The following is a 19,402-nucleotide window of genomic DNA, read 5'->3' on the forward strand; positions in this document are numbered from 1 at the left end:
TCTCCATATCCATCTCGCCTTTTTGCGCACAGAAACGCGTCGCGCCACGCCAGCTCTTCCAAAAGAGAAAAAACCCGCTTTTCTATCATGTTTGATCATTTTTATGAGATGACAGTTAGTGTCCGTGTGTGTCTGCTCTCGCTGTTCTCCAACTGGCCGTAACATAAACGTCTGGGATCTTCTTAATGCAAGAGGAAGAGGCTCCGGGGCACCGGTAAAGCTTCGTTTGTCTCTCCGTGTTTTCCTCCAGTCGCGAGCGGCTGCATGACCGGTGATGCTCGGCCTCTTCCCCTGGATGCGCCCCTTTATGCGCCCCTTTATCCATTGCCGTTGCCCCGGTCCCCTAACAGCAGCTTTCCGCTGTTGCCGGAGAGAGGTCTAGGGACCACATATGGAAACTGGGGATCGTAATTTCAGAAAAAAGAACAACAGCTGTTAGTTTCCCCCCACCACCTCCTCCACTGCACATCTTTTCCTTTTTCTTCATCTATCTTTTTTTCCAGAGAGGGGCATCTCTTCCTTCTTTTTTATGCTCCATCACAGGAATTGGTTCAATGGCAGTCTTATAACCAGCTGATATTTTGCATTATGTAGATTTTGCTACTTTGAATTTCTTTTAAGCATCTAGTACTAATTTTTGTCATATATCACTGGCCCTGCCTGTCTGTTTTGCCTGCCTTCCGTCAACTTCTCTACCTTATATATATATATGTTGATTTTCCAAATCATGCTTGAGATAAATCTATATAGTTTGCCTATCCTTTACTAGATTAAATTAGTCCCATCGCATCACTAAATTGTGAAAATCTCCATCGGTAATCACTGCTTTAGCTTCTTACTGTGGGAGGGGGTTACTTTAAAGAAAAGCAGGCCACCTACTGTATTTGTTTTAACCACACTCCATAATCACTCTTCCTTAATCCCTTAAAACCATCCTTTCCAAATTAACCTGTGTGCATGGGTGCTCATACGAGTACAGGTGTGTGTGCATAAAAGTTTGAATCTGTAAGAAAGTCTGCAGATGCCGTTGTAGGTTGAATGCAACTGACTTCTTGTGCCACATTATTCCATGCATTGACATTAAAGCTGTGAGGACTGCAATGTCTGATGCCTTTAGTCGGCTCAGTAAGCCAAAATTAAGTGTGAGACAGCCAAACTCCTCCATCTTCTCCCTATCTTGGCCCTTTTTTAGAGTTTGACATTTAGAGGCCTTCAAACTCAACAAAGTAGGCCTAGATCCCAGACCAGGTCTCTTGTGGAATCTATTGGAAACTTGTGTTTTTAGGTCAGCCTTTTTTATTTCCAGAGTAGGGCAACTTACTGCCATCTGAAGTTCAGAATTTAGAGAACTTTACCTCTAATGCTGTTGCTGTAATTGCTTCAAGGTCTTTGACCTCTTTTGTTGGGTCAAACACCCATAAACCCATTAACCGTCTTCCATATTTTTTTCGTCTTATTGCTGGTCCCCCCCCAAAACCAACCATACGATTTCCCCCGAGCTCCCCGAATTCCCCCGCCCCCTCAGCAACCCCCCGCTACCGTCGTCCACCTGACGCAGCCCACCCCCCGCTTTCCGAGCTGGCGTGGCGACGCAAACTCACAAATATTTACTTCCTGTACATCAAAAGGAAAGGGGGGCCCCCTTTCGTGGAATGTGGCAACATGGGTGTGTTTGACCGCGGAGTTCAGATGCTGCTGACCACAGTGGGGGCCTTTGCTGCCTTCAGCCTCATGACTATTGCTGTGGGGACAGACTACTGGCTGTACTCCCGTGGCGTCTGCAAGATAAAGAGCACCAATGAGAATGAGACAAGCAAGAAGAACGAGGAGGTAATGACGCACTCAGGCCTCTGGAGGACCTGCTGCCTAGAAGGTGAGCCAATAATTTAGAGGTAGCCACATATACATATATATACATATATATATGCACAGACCCACCAACAATGCTACCGTCAGGCACATGAGCAGATCCTTACCTTACCTTCATGCCCACACTCAGATTCACACTGTCCAAAATTTTTCACTAACATGCCCACACAAAAATTCACAAACCCACACTATATGGAATGTGCGCTGCATTAATTTTCATGAGAAAAAAATGCTCTCTCTCTGTCATTTGAAACCATGCTTCAGGTTTATACCTTTCGTTTTAAGTCCACCCTAAACTTAATTATTTACTTTTACAGTCAGATGTATGTTACACTCCACACCACTCCACCACTTTGTTTCTAAATCCATAACATTTCAAGTCCTTGGATGATCAGAAAGATAATGTAATTTTCTTTTAGTAGGCAGATGGACACCTGGTTTAAGTCTTGCAGAGGTTTTTGATTATCTTTTTAATGTTGTGTTCACACAGCTTACAAAGGCAGCATGGTTGAACTGGTTGCTCTGCAATGCCAGGACAAATTTGCTCTTCAACTGATTTTAATTAGTCACAGGGATAATATATTAAATTTGGTTCGGGCAAAAAAGGGTTCAGGTTGCATCACTTAGATAAAAGACAAAGATTAAAAGGGAAAAGAAATGTGTGTCTGGGTGGTGGGGGCAAGGGAAAAAACAGCAAATGTAAAAACAAAAGTCACAAAGTGCACAGTAGGACTTTTTTTTTTAGCCTTGTTGCTTTGCAACAAAAACAGTCCTAGGTTTGGATATTTCTGCTTTGAGATTGAATGTCTTTCTTTTTCATGTGTTCTTTGACATGCTACTTGTTGGGTTTCTATATTGCCAAGTGGGCCTATGTGTGACCCCATAAAAATAGGTGTACAGTATGCCAATAGCTGAAAGATTGGAGTTAAACACAACTTAAAGAGGAAGATTTGTTAGCACCAACTCAAAATCCATATCCAATATGTTATATATCAGAGTTATCAGAAACAAAATTCTACGATTTTAAGTATTTGGGCTCACAAATGTGCTGAACGGTGCTGCTCAACAGCTTTTAGCACCAAAGCTAGAGATTGGTCAGTGGAATAGCACAGAATTGGTACTTAATTGTATACTGAAACAACAGTTAATGATAGGAACTGTGTGGGTAAAAAGGCCAAATAGGCTTTTAAATAAAACCCCAGATTCTAATTCCATCAATCTGTAAAAGTGGATGAAAATCATCGGTTTGATGAAGTTTAAAGCATTGTTGCCTGTCCAAGTATTTTTCTCTAAAGGTATCAACCCACTCTAACAAAGGCAGGATACACCTGTTACCATGTGACATACTTGATGAAGACAGAAAATTGATTATGTTGTGGCATAATTTTGGCTCATTGTTTAGACATATGCTCAGATAAGATAAGGAAAAAAGAGAGCTCAAAGCATAAGGGTTTCGTTGTGAGATTGTTTGTGATTATACAACAGGGAAACTGTGGATCGTCTACTTAAGTGTGAAACAGATTTGACACACTGCATAGACTCACTCAAACACACGAAGGGAGACACATGACACAAACACACACATTTATAAACCAGTCCTGTTCTATTATCAGACTGAATCAGCACATACCAGGCTGCACATTCACCTGATTCACGAGACAAAGCCACGGGCTGATGACATAGATTTGTGGCATTAGTGGGGTTTCTTCAGTGATTCATTTCATCCACTCTACGTCTGTTTGAGATTGCCACAGGAATAGCTTTTGTCATGGTTCATAAAAGACGGTACTGTCTGTAATTTGTCTAACCTTTCCCTTTCTGCTCTACTTGTTATTTGCAAACTTATTTGTACACAGGTTTGCCCATGTTTAGACATCATGTGGACATTTTAAGGAGACATCCCTCTGGTTTATTGGTACACCTAAAACTGTCTTTCACTCTGTTTTTCATTTTTAACTTGGATAAACACTTATATCAAGCTTTTCCCCTTCAGTTCTTTACCAGAAATTACTATTCTTTGGTTTTAAGGTATGGCATCCTCTTGGCTGCTCCCATATTATGGCTCGCCAAAGCAAGTTATTACAACTTGCTCACTGACTTGGCAAAGTTTTTACATTGTATGCCCTTCCTGACCCAGGTCCTCTGTATAAGATTGAAAGACTCAAACCACTTAACCACTTGCACAGATTATATTACAAAAGTATAAATGTAAAATGTGAAATGACCAACACTTGATCATGATGTCACTCTGTTAGAATCTCGTCTGGGTGTAAGTAATCTCTTTATCTCAGTTTCAACTCTCTGTCAGACTTTTCCAATAATATGAACAGGTAATTGAAGTTCAGCAATCCTGCTTTTAAGCAATACTTAACGTCTAGAGCATATTGATGTATAGAACCTGTTACAGAAAGGAGGCGCCTTCATTTTTCCAAAACCCAATACTCATACCTTAATATGTACCTCACATGTGACTTCATAGGCTAAGTTAAAGAGGAAATAAACATTTCCAAATATTTGACAACTAATTTAATTGATAAACAGTACAAAAAGGGTTCAGTCTAGGCAATTGGACGTGAAGTTTTCTAGAAGACATTTTGCCTCTCATCCAAGAGGCTTCTTCAGTTCTAACTAGTGTTGGGGAGCACTGAGGTTTATATACTGTAGGTCTAACTAAGAATTTTGTCTCCCCCAAATTCTTTGTTTTCTAGAAAACTTCACGTCCAACTACCTAAATTGAACTTTTTCAAGGTTGACCATGACCTGGATTAATGAGAATCTTCAGATATAGACAAAAACAAAAACATAGCATGTTGTTCTGCTATATATCGTAAAAGAAAAATTATCCCAGAGAATCAAGCTTGTTTTTTTCCTAGTTAAACAAATGCCTTAAGGTTACACCTGTAATATCTATAAAATGGTATGTTTTTGATACCATTGCTTTATATCTTTAATTAATTTAATATTGCTTGGTTAGTATATTAATTATTACTTAGATATAAATATGATGTTTCCTGTCTACCTCCTGTTAGTCATAATATCAAAGTTTACACAACGCTTTGAAGACTTAACCCATTTTTTCCATCCCAAAATGACTTCTCTTTCTAGGTTATTTGCAACTTAATTTTCAGCATCTAAAGTTACAGCCACATTGTAACATTTATTGTGAATGGACAAAAATAATAAGAGTAAAAATAATCATGTGAGAATGCTTGAGATTTTTTCAAAAATAGACTGTATGATGATTTATTGTCTTGCTGAGATCTAGGTTCCAGTACCACAAACTTAACGACAACTTTTGTGTTTTTAGCATTTCAAATGGTCTAAAATTAGGAAAAACATACCTGAACCTCAGAGCTAAAGCAAAAGTTCCCATACTTTTTTAGCTTCTGACCTACAAAATGTTACCAAAGTTTTCTCATGACCCAAACTATTGGTTAAAGATACAATCTATTTTTCAAAATCAATTAAATTTAATTTCCCTTTGGGATCAATAAAGAATTTTTGAATTACATTATATTTAATTACCACCGATGTAATAGTATTGCTAACTCCATCAACATCCAAATTAGTTGATTTTTTCCACTATTAACTGATGCTTTCATATCTTTAAGCACTTTAACATCAAAATGTAATGTTTAGTTAAATTTTTGTAATGAATCTTAAAGGTAAAGTGGAGGATGTTCTTTTTCCAGGAGGATCATCAAAATAAGTGGTCCTCCTAATTGTCAATTATTCTGGTGATATGTTTACGTAAGGCCGTCCTACGTGCTCATCGCCATTTTCACTTACCAGTGGTGAGTCTGACATAGTGGAAAAATTGCAAATCTTGTTTTGGAAAGTAAGCTTGTATGAGTGATGCAAACAGCAACTTTTAAACAGAGCGTGCGATCAGAAATGGGCTCATGCACGCTCTCGCACGCATTTATTAGGCATCCCCTCAGACGCATTTATTAGGCGGGTACAGTGTTTAAATGTGCTTTTTTTTTTACTTGAGAGGGCGGGTCTTTTCAATAATTCGTGAAAATCCTCCACTATACCTTTAAGACCCAATAGTGGTTGATCAAGGATCCCACCTTTTGGAATCAGTGCTCTAAAGTATTTAGTATAAAATCATAGAGGAAATTGCAGAACTGTCAAAACATCATCACTACATTCGTTAAGAGAACACAGCCGCAAAAACTCCCTCCAAGTGAAAAGCTTATATTCTTTGGAAAGTGGCTTTACTCTCTACACTCTCAGCACACACAGTGTCCTTGGCACTAGAGATTGAAAATGATTAAGAGTAGAGATTCTGAAAGATTTCCAGCTCGGACGCCTTACATCGCCATCAGAGCTACAGTTGCTACACAAACTGTGTGAGGAGAGAGAAATGAAAGGGAGAAGGGGACAATTGGGAGGTGCTGAGAAAGACAGGAAAAAAGGAGAGAAAAACGAAGCAGCTCTGGTTTGCTGTCACACGCCCTCAGGCATCTTATGCTATCTTTAACACGCAGGCCCACGTTCTATCTAACCTATCTTGCTGCAGCTTTCAACATAATACATCTTAGGACTGCTGCAATTTCTGTTTAATGTAGGGGACACGATGTACATAATGTGCACATACTTGTGAGGTACTGTTTTTTTTTTTCTTCCATTACTCCTTGTTAGCATTAAAAAATGAAAATATGCCCATTGAGACAACAATAGCCTAATAATTTAAATGCTCTGTTTTGACTATGAATGTAAAAATAAAATCCTGTCATGTTTTTGAAATTATAACCCATTACAGCCCTGACAATAATTTTTGTTAGACCCAGCATGCATGGTAATTTTCATGTACTTACTGCTGACAGTCTCTTTATCTAAAGCCACAGCTAGTGATATCCCAGGATTGCGTGATAACTAATTGCAGGGAATCAGATTACAAAAATAATCCACTGGTAAAAAAAAATAAAGATGCAGACCGCTGGTTTATCTAAAGCTCCAGTAAGTGCTTCAGTGGCTGGGGAGCACAAATGATGTGTTATCTCATGATTGAAGTAATCCTGTTCAGAGAAAAAGAAATTCAGATGATCTCCTGTATCAAATATCTTCCAGGCTGCTGTGATAAGTAGAAGGCAATATCATTAGGTAGATAAGCATATTATTATGATCGCACATAAGAAACTGTAACTCCATTGCTTATCTTGCCAGGTCAGTTAGTCATTTTTAACAAAAGCAAAACAAAAAAGACACAGTTTGGTCAGACGAATACCAATCAGAAGAGAAAACTACAGCACAGATGTGTCGCTTGGAAAACAACTTTCTTTACAACCAAACATGCAGTATTTATAACATCTAGATAATGGAGGTTTTTAAGTTACTCATAACCTTTATAGTAGGGACAGAACATTTGGCCTACTGTGAAACATATCCTGTGGTATATCACTGAGTGAACACTCACAGAGTTTTAAAGGAAGCAGAGAACATGGCTACCACTAAATAATCAGTGCTTATATTGGTTACCAAGGAGCCCGAATGTAGGCTGGTGGGGCAGATGATCTATATGTGGAAAACAGGCTGGTTGGTAAACTTTATACTGCGACTTACTTATGGACAGAAACGTCGGGGCTAGCTATAGTTTTTCATTATTTAATCAGCTGACTTGTTGACAGAGCTAGTTTAGGTTAAGTCAGCCAGGTCCAATGATTGATTGATTGATTGACTAGTTCTTTGCTGATTTTAGATGTTTAAAGTAAAGAAACAGCTTTCAAATGGTAAGGTATAATTTTTCAAACAGGTGTTATTTCCTTTTATTTTGTCATGCTTTGATGTTTTCCCAGTCTTGACAATTATTAACACCACCCTTTAAAGCTGATAATTTTCAGTCACAGTTTGTGATGTTATATTGATATTTTTGCGGTAGTAAAAACAGACATTTATATCAGAATTACAAACATTATGTTTTGGACAACACTGTGTGGCATTTAGGGCTGCAGCTAATGATTATTTTGTAAATTGATAAATTTGTTGATTGTTTTTTCAATTAATCGTTCCTTAAAAAATACTTTTTTACTAAATTAAACCAGGTGAAAATAACATTTTCCACTTGAGGAGTTCTGGATAGTCTGTGTTGACAGATGAAAAAGTCTTTCTTAAATGGATAATATAGTTACTGCCCTAAATGGGTCGCTCTTTCAGTTAAAGGCATGTTTTAGAGTCTCTTTAGAGTTAATGATTAATCGATTACCAAATTAGTTAATGATTATTACAATAATCGATTAATCCAGCCATAGTGGCATTTAATCCACAATTGATAAAAAATGACATGTATCTAATGCTAACATTGTGTTCAGAATAGGATTAATTCTTCTAAATTACCCTTTTGTAGAGGAGAATAAATGTGAAATGTAATAAGCAACCTTGTAAAATTCTGTATATTGTTAAATAGTGTCAGTGTATTTACCACTTACAACATTTTACTAAGTTTCAGCAAGAGCAAAGTTCAAATTCTAAAAATAAAAAACAACTATTTATGGTGTCTGAGAAAGGAAAGCCGGGTAAGGACATAAAAGCCATTGTTCTTCCTTTTTATGAAGGCATGCAAACAGCCAGCATCAAGCAGTGCTCTGTGGGCGGTCTGTGGTTGATACTGTAATAGATGTGACTGACAAGTCAAGACAGCTGTCAAACCCAGTCGTCAATATGGCACAACCACAGAATTTCTTGAAATATTCTTCAAAAACAACTTACTTTGAGAATATTTTTAACTTTTCAGCTTTGCCACCACAGTAGGACAGTGAAGTGAAATTCAAAGAAGACATAATTGTAAAAAGAAGGAAATGTCATGAGACTTTACAATCTAGTGACTGTGGTAAACATTGATTGTACAAAACTTCATCGTTTTGTTCACGTTGTGACAATTTTTTTTCTCTTACCATTTATTTCCATCCAAAGTTATATTGCTTTTACAATATTGTCCTTTCTTATTCTTCTAAAACCTATTCATAAATTACATACCTAACAAACTGATCCCGCTTCTCTCCTTAGGACAACAATAGGATGTGCTTCACTTGGATCCATCTGGTATCCATGTCAGACTGGATGAATGACTCCATGCTGGTGGTCTAGCTATTGAGGCTGGCTCCAGAGATCCAGTCTGTTGTAGGCTTCTCTAATAGATCTGGCCCTGAGACAGGCTCTTGTCCATAGGCATAGAGCGAATCTGCCTCGGGGACCTCAGCCTTGACAGGTGGAACTCAGCAGGCCCTAAATGCTGCCATTAATCTCTATCATGGCAAGTTTGAGAGCGATTGAGGTGTGTTTGACAGAATATATGTTCCTTGAAAAGAGCTGTGAGTAACTGAGCAAACTAAAGGTATGTATTTATAGCAGGTTTATGCCAAGAACTAAAGAAACGCATTGGATTTCACACAGGAATCTTGCGGCATGATTAAAATATAAGTTTCTATATTTTAGTTTATGTGTTGCTTGCTTTCATTTGTAAATCTTGGAGGTTTAATTGTAGGAAAGCTGTTTTTTAATGGGAAAAATACGCAATGAGAGGGTAAAACATGCATATAATTTGCATTGTAATGACAATTTACTACTGCCATGGTGAGGTCACACATGAGGGAAAATTATCCTAATTAGAATAATTCTGAATTAATTGTTGCTACAATAAAATAGCTTAGAAAGGAAAAGTACAAATAGACTGAAATAATACATTTGTGAGGGAGCCTCCAACTTTATTATCTGCTTTCTATGTGGTGTGTATTATCCCTGTAGATCAGGGGTGGCCAACTCCAGTCCTTGAGGACCAGTTTCCTGCAACATTTAGATTCATCCTTGGTCCAACACACCTGAATCAAATGGTTGAATTACCTCCCCAGTATGCAATCAATTTCTCCAGAGTCCTTTTAATTTTCTATTTACTTGATTCAGGTGTGTTAAGCGAAGAACATTTCTATAAGTTCCAGGATACAGGCCCTCCAGGAATGGAGTTGCCCACCCCTGCTGTAGAAAATGGTGATTAAAAACTATAGGAGCTAATATTTATTCTCCAGGATACATGGAAACTCCGTCATATTAACATCCATCATTTATTTGTTTAGCCTTTCCACCATCCACAATAAAGGCCACAAAGGGGCTCAAAATCAAAACATAACAATAAAACACACAGAGGTAATAGAAAAACATGTTCCAGGATTACCCTTCCTTTGTTTGAAAATATACTTATGACACTATGGTTTAATCTGAGTATTGCCAACAGGTAAGGACTCTTACCTGTTTGTTGAAATGAAAGCCCCTGTCACACCTTGACATTTTAGCCAGCATATGCCTGACGTCATAGAATCTTCTAAAACGCTGGCAAACGCTGAACTTTCTATGTATTTTTTTTTTTCAATTTTGGGCGTATGCATAGAGTATTCATAATGATCCGGCCTGCATAAAAATATTTCTTTGATCACGGTATTAATCCAGCTGCTGTTTACTGCCTGCCAAAAAAACAAAAAACAAAAGAAAAATTAAATAAATAAAAAGAAAGAGGGTTTGCAATCAAAGCAGATTCAGCGTCATGTCTGGTAGGAAGTTTGCTGAATGTGAACACACAGGGAAGATCCATCACACTCACCCTTTCGCTCACCCTATGATGGGGATGAAGTCTGGAGGAGTACCGACGGTTTACTTCTGTGACCCCTTTTATTACAAAATACTGCCAATACGCCATTAAACAGTAGCTGTACTTTTGAAACAGGTTCAGCGGCTGTCTGGAACACGTCAAATACATTGTTATGTGTTGGAGATAAGTTCTTGATAAGTTACGCATAAGTTATGCCTAAGTTACTTAAGGTTGTGGATAAGCTGGACAGCATGACTTATGAGTAACTTACACTTAACGTTTGTTAACAGTCAGATAACAATCATATAAACGCAATCAGATAACTTAGCTGTACCATATGTCTCTAGTATGAACATAAGCTGGCATACGTTGGGTCTCGCCGTATGTCGACGTGTGCCATCGTGTATTGGCGTGATTAAGCATGCTCATAATTTAGACAAAACGTACCCATAACTTATTCAACTGATGCCAGCGCTTTTGCCAGATTTTTCTTACATAACACATCTGCTGGCTAAATTGTCAAGATGGGACAGGGCCTTTAGTTGAAGTGTAAGTATGTCAGTGGCCTCATGCAAGGTGAAGGAACAGTAGCTGGGAACTGGAGATACAATTTGCTGCTTTCGGATCGAGTCCACATTGTAAAATCCAAAAGCTGCCCAGATTTACTACATTTGTGTTACTTTACCATATTACCACCTATATGATATTATATTTCTGAACTAATGGTCCCTTGCATCTGGAAAAATTCATAATACTTTGAATTTAAAGTGTTTAGAGTTAATGTAACTAACAACAATAAGTCACTCCCACTACACTCTAATTCAGAGGGTGGAGCTTATTCACGCTTAAAAGTTGTTTGCTAAAAGTTAACAAAAAGTAGAAAATAAAAAGAAAACCTCTAGTATTTTAATTGTGGTTCAGAACATTTTAGGACATTGGAACCTAAATGATGCATAGATATTTGAGACGTTTAACGCTAGTTTTTTAAGTGCATTTGGTCTGCATGCTTTTAGTAAGTAAATCCGATTCTGTCCAGGATATAGAACCAAGAAATGCCATTTTCAGCCAAACTTCAATAAGATGGGCTAACAATGGAGCAGTTCCCTCAGGTGTTTGCCTTTCGCCCTTAGACTACTGGAGATAGGCACCAGCCCCCCTGGATGGATGGATAAATGGACTAAACAGTAAATTTCCCATGTAATCAGTTAGCAAAATAAAAGGTTTATTCCGAGTGGTCAACAAAGGTATATCTAAATTAAGTTATAAATAAATGCTATTTGATTATTTTAGTGGGATTTACTAATGTATAATAAAGCAACCCACTTATTTTTGTAAATAAAACCTTTTTGTGTGTTTTTTTAAATTAATAATAACTAGTTGGGTTTTACATGCGTATGTCTAAACTTCTTTCTTCCACATCGCTTCCATATTATCACAGTAAGTCCTTAAACATAGGAAGTCTAGGAAGTTTATATACAAAAACAGAAAAATGCAAAAGTTCTGGTGGAAATTACAAACAAAAGAGAAACATGGGATGTCCACAAGTTCAGGCATGTGCAACTGAAAGTGCCAGGTTTTTAGGATTGAAGTTGTGATTTTATTTGTTTGGCTCTTCCTTCTTTATCAGAACAACATTCTAAGAAGCAGACTCACCAAAAATGTGTCAGAAGGGAAAAGGTTGCCTTGGTCTGTGGATTCCAGGCCTCAGACACTAAAGAAAAACTTTCAACATGGCTGCATCAAGTAGCTACACCAGTGAGATGTCATTCTAATACAAGAATACGCCACTTACGCTTTTGAGAATATCCAGATAAGTATATGGCACTTTTATCTCTCAGAAGTGGTGTCTTCTGGGCTTTTTCTGATATATTCAAGAAATAATTTTCTTGCAAATCTCTTTAAATTGCCAGAGAACACCCTATTTTTGTATCATAAATGTATGCCTATAATCCTTTTCCTTTTAAGTAATTTTGTAACATCTGAAAATATCCACATTTTTTCTTGTAGATATATGAAATTCATATAAATATTAAGTATATTTAATGGTAAATCACTCCTCTGCTACACTGTATTTTTTTGTGATCTTTTATATCAATAACTGATTAAGAAGACTGTTATTTTCACTATAATCCTTCTAAACATTTAGTTCTGTGGCAAACACAGTTTAATTACCAGCTAAGCAAAGCTGGGGAGTTTATTTTACTCAAGAGTTTTTAGGACTTTTCAAACAATGTCTGTAGCTTTAAAGCCACTTTTACAAAATGAATGCAATGGCTAAATGTTTCAGCAATGTCCACATGGAATTTCTCAGTTTGCTCTTATTAGCTGTTGAAAACAAATCCTTTGAGACATGAACAGATAATTCGCTGATAATTCTGCAGCATATTTAGACAGGCTGTCAGTTATCTTGGTAAATGAGTATAAACCTTGGAGTCTATTCCATTTCACCGTTTTACAGATATGTTGCAATGATGTTTCTCCTGTACTGGTCTCACATGCTATGTCCCTGCTGTTCTATGACAAACTATTAGGGGCTCTTCCTCATTTATTTTCCCTGTAATGATAACAGGAGTCCAGAACTGTGAAACCGAGCAATCCTCTCTGTCAGGTTAAGATTAAAGTGCTGTTAAACCTTAAGTCTTCTTTTATGGTACTTTACTATATTGAGAATTGTTATTTAAATTGTAGTTAAGCCAAGTGATGGCCTCCAGGCAAAGAACTGGGAATGAAAGCTGTGGGGTGTTACATCATCTGGGGGCAGTAGCTCTGATTCCAAATTGGTATTTCTGCCTGGTTTCCAACTGACAGCTGGGATACCTATCTGTAGTTTGTATGTATTAGAGTTTCATCATGGAATGTTCTAACTATCTTTCCTTGGAGCAACGTTTTGACCTGGAGGTGATTGATATTGCCCTGACTCCAGGTTTTGCTCATTGTGATGCAGGAGTCGTGGTTGTCCACCATAGAAAATTGATATTCTGTGTTCTGATTCTAGATTCACAATCATTTACTTTTTTTTGCCAGACTCTTTTCTGCTTCAACCATATATGATACTGGTCTCTGGTCTTGCAGTGCTAGATCAGGTTGGGCTAGATCAGGGTTCGGCAACCCAAACTGTTCAAAGAGCCATATCTGACCAAAAAAACAAAAAACAAAAAAAAACAAATCCATCTGGAGCCGCAAAAATGTAAAAGTTTTATATAAGCCTTGTGGTGCAACAAAAGGCTCTAAGTGTTTTAGCCGAATATAAAAAAAAAAGGACTATGTGGGTTTAATATATAATCAGCATTCATAATTAAATGTTTGTCCTGGAGCAAATGTCACATCAGGTGACTGCTCTACTGTACGATATTTGGTGTTTTAAGTTTAAATTCCATTACAATAGTATTATATTAGGTTTTGTTGCATTGATGAAATTATAGAAACACAATAAAGAAAGCTGATTTTTATTGTTTATTTTGAAGATTTGGGGAAAAAAATGAAAGAAAGTTCACATAAGGCTGCTACCTGTTCGTTCTTTGATCGAAAGCTCCAGGGAGCAGCAAAGGGGGACACTAAAGAGCCGCATGCGGCTCTGGAGCCGCGGGTTGCGGACCCCTGGGCTAGATACTGTTCACCGTTTTGTCAGTCTCTGTAATCTCCTGCCTGTTTCAGTAGGTCTTCTTATAGCCTGTGCTTTTTGTCAAGATTTTCCTTAACATTGATTTCAACTTCTTTTAGTTACCCATGAATCTCTGGATCTTCATCTTGTTTCCTTACTTCTCGGTGCTCTCTTTGCTTTACCGCCCCTGCATCTAAGATTGATCATCTTTATAGTTTAATTGAAGGCTGCTATCACTGTGTATTTGATTTGGATTCCCGTTGATGTTCTAGTGTATTTTTCATAAAGAGGGCTATTCTATTTGTTCTTTTCCTGGTTCTGCTGGGGGTATTCACAAAGCTTCCTTCTCACAGTTTCAATATTGTCCTCCTTCACCACCTGAACAGGCTGGAGTTCGGAGATAAAGCAGCTTGATGTCCAGCCTGGGTTCATGTTGGGATGCCAAATTATTAAAAGTGGAATTGAAGTTAATCCCCTGGGCTATTGTATGATTATTAGCAAAATACTCTTTTGACCACATTTGGGTTCATAGACCATTGAAATGTCACTCGTTGATATGGAAAGAAATATACAAGACAGTCGCTGTATTGCAAAAGTTATATACCAGAGGGGATACTAAGTTTGACACCCTTGATCTGAATGCAAAAAGAGACAGACAGAGCAAAGGCATATTTTTCTTTGAATTAAGGCTTAAAATATATTTGAACAGTTAATCTGGGTTTGTTTTTTGTATCACAACTGACATGTAAATTCGACCTGATCATGTCCACCAAATTGATGTGGTCACTCCCAATTTATAGTTGTAACAACAACCCTCCTTGTCCTCTTTCGTGGCGGAGCTTAGTATCAAAATCCACATGACAATGTGTAACTATGGCGATGCAGCAGTGTGTTGGCAGCACAAGGCCGCCTGTCAAACGGACATCACGGTCTCTCAATCAAAGAGATTGTTTACGAGTCTTCTCCCACACCACCTGGGACTGACAAACACTTTGCTCTGTTTCATGGGAGGAACATCAGTCACACACAAACACAATCATACTGTTCATATCTCTGTACAACAACACTAAAACATGCAGGAGAGAAATAGAAAGGAGTTCTTCAATTGAACTTGATAAATAAAACATATTTTAAAAAGCAGTGATATTTTTGTGATTTTATATGTATAAAAGCAATGGCCCAGATGAAAAAAAGGTTTATTTATCCAGCATGATTACTCATATACTACTATCATAATATGCTGATTACTCTATAAAGTGACTGTTATGGTAATCACATATATATATCTCATATATCATACCCTACCGCTTATTTGAGTTTTAAGTTCAGCATCAATGGTTGCTGGTATTAACTGGTGTTGGGGCTGATTTAAATATACGGAAATAATTTTTTATTTTTTTTGTATGTCGTCTTTGTGATCTGATGCCAACCCCCCATGTTAATCTTGAGAATGACTTTGAGAGCTGCAAGTGAGTCTGTCTAGTAGTGTGTTTGCTCTGCTGCAGATGCTGAGGTGTTTCACTAACAGGGTTATGCAACAGGACAGAGCTGTTAGCAGTCGGTGGTGTGACCAGAAGCAGCAGTGCACCGTTGTGCTGTAGAATCTACTGTATACTGTGAATGCTCCTTACATACCATGGAGGAAGTCCAAATTGAAATGTGGCATTGCTAAGTTTCAGGTGTGAAAACTTAGATCTTATGCTTTTGGTGTCAGTAATCATTATTGCCCAGCTGATAGTGCATTCATTTATACAGCTTGATAACGATAGAGATAATAATTGACACTGCCATGGGATTGTTCTCTCTTGGTTGTCTTTCATTTCAGAGTACAAGCTGTTTCTTTTTTTTTTCTTCTTCTTTTTTATGGTTGAAAAGTTGGCTGTTAGAGTAAATAGGAAGTCACAAATAGGCCAAATGAAAAATTGGAGCAGTAGCTTCCAACCAGGGGTTTGATGTCACAAGATAATTATGAGGGATTGGACTATTATTATAATGCAGGGAAAAAGGAGACTTACCAAACTATGAAGGATTTATATCATTCTTCTCTGGCCTTTTTTTTGTCTGTAAATGAGGTTAAAAGTTATTTGTTCCTCAGGCTGTCATGAGGCTTAAATAGGGTCGAAATTAGTTTTTCTCTCCAAGACCTGCTGGGTTAAAAAATGTGAATCAATTCTGGTCCAGTTTGATTGAAGACAACACAGTGATAATGTTTAAAATCGATGGAAAACGATAACTAATAATGTGGATTGTTCTACAAGCAATAGTTAGGGTCAACAAATCATTTAGTTCATTTCAAATAGAAAGCTACTAGTTACAAAGTAAATCTAATAAGACTTTGATTGACAGAGGATTTGAAATAACAATTCTTTCTTAATATTAGTTCAGCACTCTTCACTCTTCAAGTCTTCATTTGTCAGTTGTCAATTTTTTTTACTAAGAGATTACAAAAATATAACTGTTAGAAAAATGTTATTCCTTTTTCTATTATTTTGATTTTTATTTTATTTTATGAGTGTGCTGGTAGTTTGTAATGTCTCTTAACTGAGGAATTATTTTAAATCGTTTAGAGGCTAAACCCACATGCTTTTAGAGTTATATATGCAGTTGCATTATTGGTCTTCTTTGGGTCAAAGTAAATGTTTTTAGTATATCTATCTCCAGTTTGTGCTTCACATCCTACTATTAGTAAGATGTGGGGATGCTTTTTTGTATTGTTTTTTTCTGTTAGTTTTCATCAGTTTCACAAAGACCAAGCCAGACTCAAAAAGTGCGGCTATGTGGAGTCACGTTTAAGTAGTAAAGCTAAATTACTTTCTGCAGCTTTTTTCAAGAGAACATGTGGTCAATCACAGATCCATTGATTCTGCAGACAACAGTGGGTCAAATAAATGCTTAAATAGCCTAAAATGCAAATTTCCTAACTTCTTTTAACTAAAAATGTCATAATTTAAAGATTTTCCCCATTTAACAATGATAAACCCCAAAAGGTAAAGGAACTTCATGTAGTGACATGCGTAGATCTTAAAGTTTATAGATTTATATAACTTTTTTGTCCTAGAGTGCAGCCTTCCTGGGGCGAAATGTTCAGTCTTTGCCTTCAATGCGGGAGAGATCATAAATGGAATCTGACACTAAAAACCTTGACAAACAGCTGATTTGATTTTTGACTTATTTGTAACAATGTTTTGTTTTTCCCAGAATTCAAGCATCCAAACCTTTGGCCTTTAATTTAAACAAAAGGAGACCTGTTTTAGAAAGGATCCAGAAAGGAACAGGTTTGGGAGTCATTAGCTGAGCCAGGCTGATCTGGGATTTTTGGTTCTTTTTAGTTTTCACTTTGGGTTTTCAGTTATGTTTAGATTTGTTATTGTTTTAACTGTTAAGAATTATTTTGTGTTTTGAATTACTTGAATTAGTTTTACTACTCCTTTTTGGTGATTTCTCAGTTCTCTCAATTCCCCTATCCTCTACTTTTCCCCATGGTCATTCTTAGTTTTCTAGTCATTGGTTTTATTTCCCTTTTGCTTCATTTAAGTTATTTGCTAGTTTTAGTTAAGCCGTATTTACTCCTTGTTGTCCCTCTTCTTTACCCTAAAGCTGGGCATACACTTTAAGATTTTTTGCCCTTTTCAGGCCGATTCTCCAGTTGTGTGAGAATTTTTCGATCGTGCAGAGTTCCAGCTTCATCTTTCGTCTTTTATCATACAGGGGGTAACAAGGGGCGATTAGCCTCTCACAACCACCTCCTGATCAGGAATCGCAAGGTCTGGAAAAAATTAAACATGTCTGAAATATAGCCGGCCATCGTAAGATCGCATTAGAGCGTCAGGTCGCAAAGTGTGAGAACATGCGTCGTGAGCTGTGAACTTTTAAACGCTGCGGTTTCATCGTACAGTTTTAGCTGTAGCTTTGTGCAACGATTGAAAACATCCCACAGTGTATGCTCAGCTTTAGCTGCTAATCACTTCATTCACTGTTGTCTCCCATATATTCTCTCTCCTCTGCAGTTCTGCATTGCTGGATCCTCTTCACTCCTCATGTAGGTTTCTTCCTGGCATCTCCTAGTTGTGGTTACTTGTTTATTATTTCTGAATTTGTGCTTCTGTTACCATCTACCTCCAAATTAAATCTGCAAAAAATCATCCTTGCCTCTTGATCTTTGCATTTTATGCTCAACTAATTTCCACTAAACTTGATAGACTAAGTCAGCAGCACTAATTAGCTTAAGAAGAAGTTTTCAGAAAATGTAATGCATTTATGCAATTGGCAAGCCCAACCAGAACTATTTCTCCACCAATAGCATTAGGGAATCTTTTATTTAAAAAATTTAAAGTAGTCCACCTATTCAAATGTTTCTTTCTTTTGATGTATACCATAATTCATGTTATGTACAATGTTGTAGAACACCTCCTTGGTGTAGTTCATTGTTATATTGCCATGTTATATCCTTTCAATGCCAAATACATGCTTTTAATGTGGCAAATAGTGGGTTTGCTAAGATTTTCAGCATCTTCTACTGATTACAGGGACATACCACTAAAATTCACAACCCAACGCTAATATTTTCTGTAATGGCAAAGGCATGGCTCTGTTCTATGCAGGGCTGACTTTTGGGAGCCAGCCGGTAGCGGATGCCATCCCCAAAAAAGCGGTAACACTCTTGCAGGTAATTGTCGGGAAATAAATTAAATATGGGCATTTCTGTAATCCCGATAACGGCAATAAGTCAAAGGCCTTTCTGTCAAAACATTTCCCTTTAAAAGACATGCAACAGCAATACTGTCCACTAGGTCTGGGTGATTATTATTATTTACAATATAATTGCAATTTAACAAAATGCAACTTTCAAATCACAGTTGTGTTTTTTTTTTGGCAAAAAACTAATTTGCGCTTATTTTTAACCAATATTTTGATTTTATTTCGATTTTTTCCATTGCACTAACCCCAAAGTTATTGATGTTTCACTCCAGGCTTAAAGGTAGTGTGATTAAAAATCAGTGCACTGATTTTTAATCACACTACAGTATATTTAACAAGATCAAGACAAAAAAGTCTCTCCCTTCAGCCCTTTAGGTGGTGCTTTAAGTGGGTTTGTCGTCACACAGAGGTAGAGAGAGTTGCAGTTATTACATAGGTCCATGCATGTAATTAGAATTAAGCACTTTTTCACACAATGGTTACTGTAAAGTCCTGTAACAATGGACTGTGGACAAGCAAGCACTCAAAACCTTGAAGCCTGGGGTGAAACATTGATAACTTTGGGGTTATCTAGATAAAATCAAAATATTGGTTAAAAATTAGCGCAAATTAGTTTTTTAGCAAAAATACCCACCACTAACTCTATAAAAGTA

The 19,402-nt window shown here is 37.2% G+C and overlaps 1 protein-coding gene across 1 annotated transcript in view; it reads left to right on the forward strand.

Moving 5' to 3' along the window:
• Positions 1-1,311: 1,311 nt before the first annotated feature.
• Positions 1,312-19,402, forward strand: part of cacng2 (calcium channel, voltage-dependent, gamma subunit 2) — an 80,941-nt gene continuing 62,850 nt past the window's right edge. The window contains exon 1 of the mRNA XM_015374010.1: positions 1,312-1,873. Within this exon, the coding sequence (XP_015229496.1) occupies positions 1,663-1,873 (211 nt within the window). The 5' untranslated portion in view covers positions 1,312-1,662. The remainder of the gene's footprint in view (positions 1,874-19,402) is intronic.

This window comes from Cyprinodon variegatus, unplaced genomic scaffold, assembly GCF_000732505.1.
Source record: "Cyprinodon variegatus isolate N-32 unplaced genomic scaffold, C_variegatus-1.0 Scaffold96, whole genome shotgun sequence".
Lineage (NCBI taxonomy): Eukaryota > Metazoa > Chordata > Actinopteri > Cyprinodontiformes > Cyprinodontidae > Cyprinodon > Cyprinodon variegatus.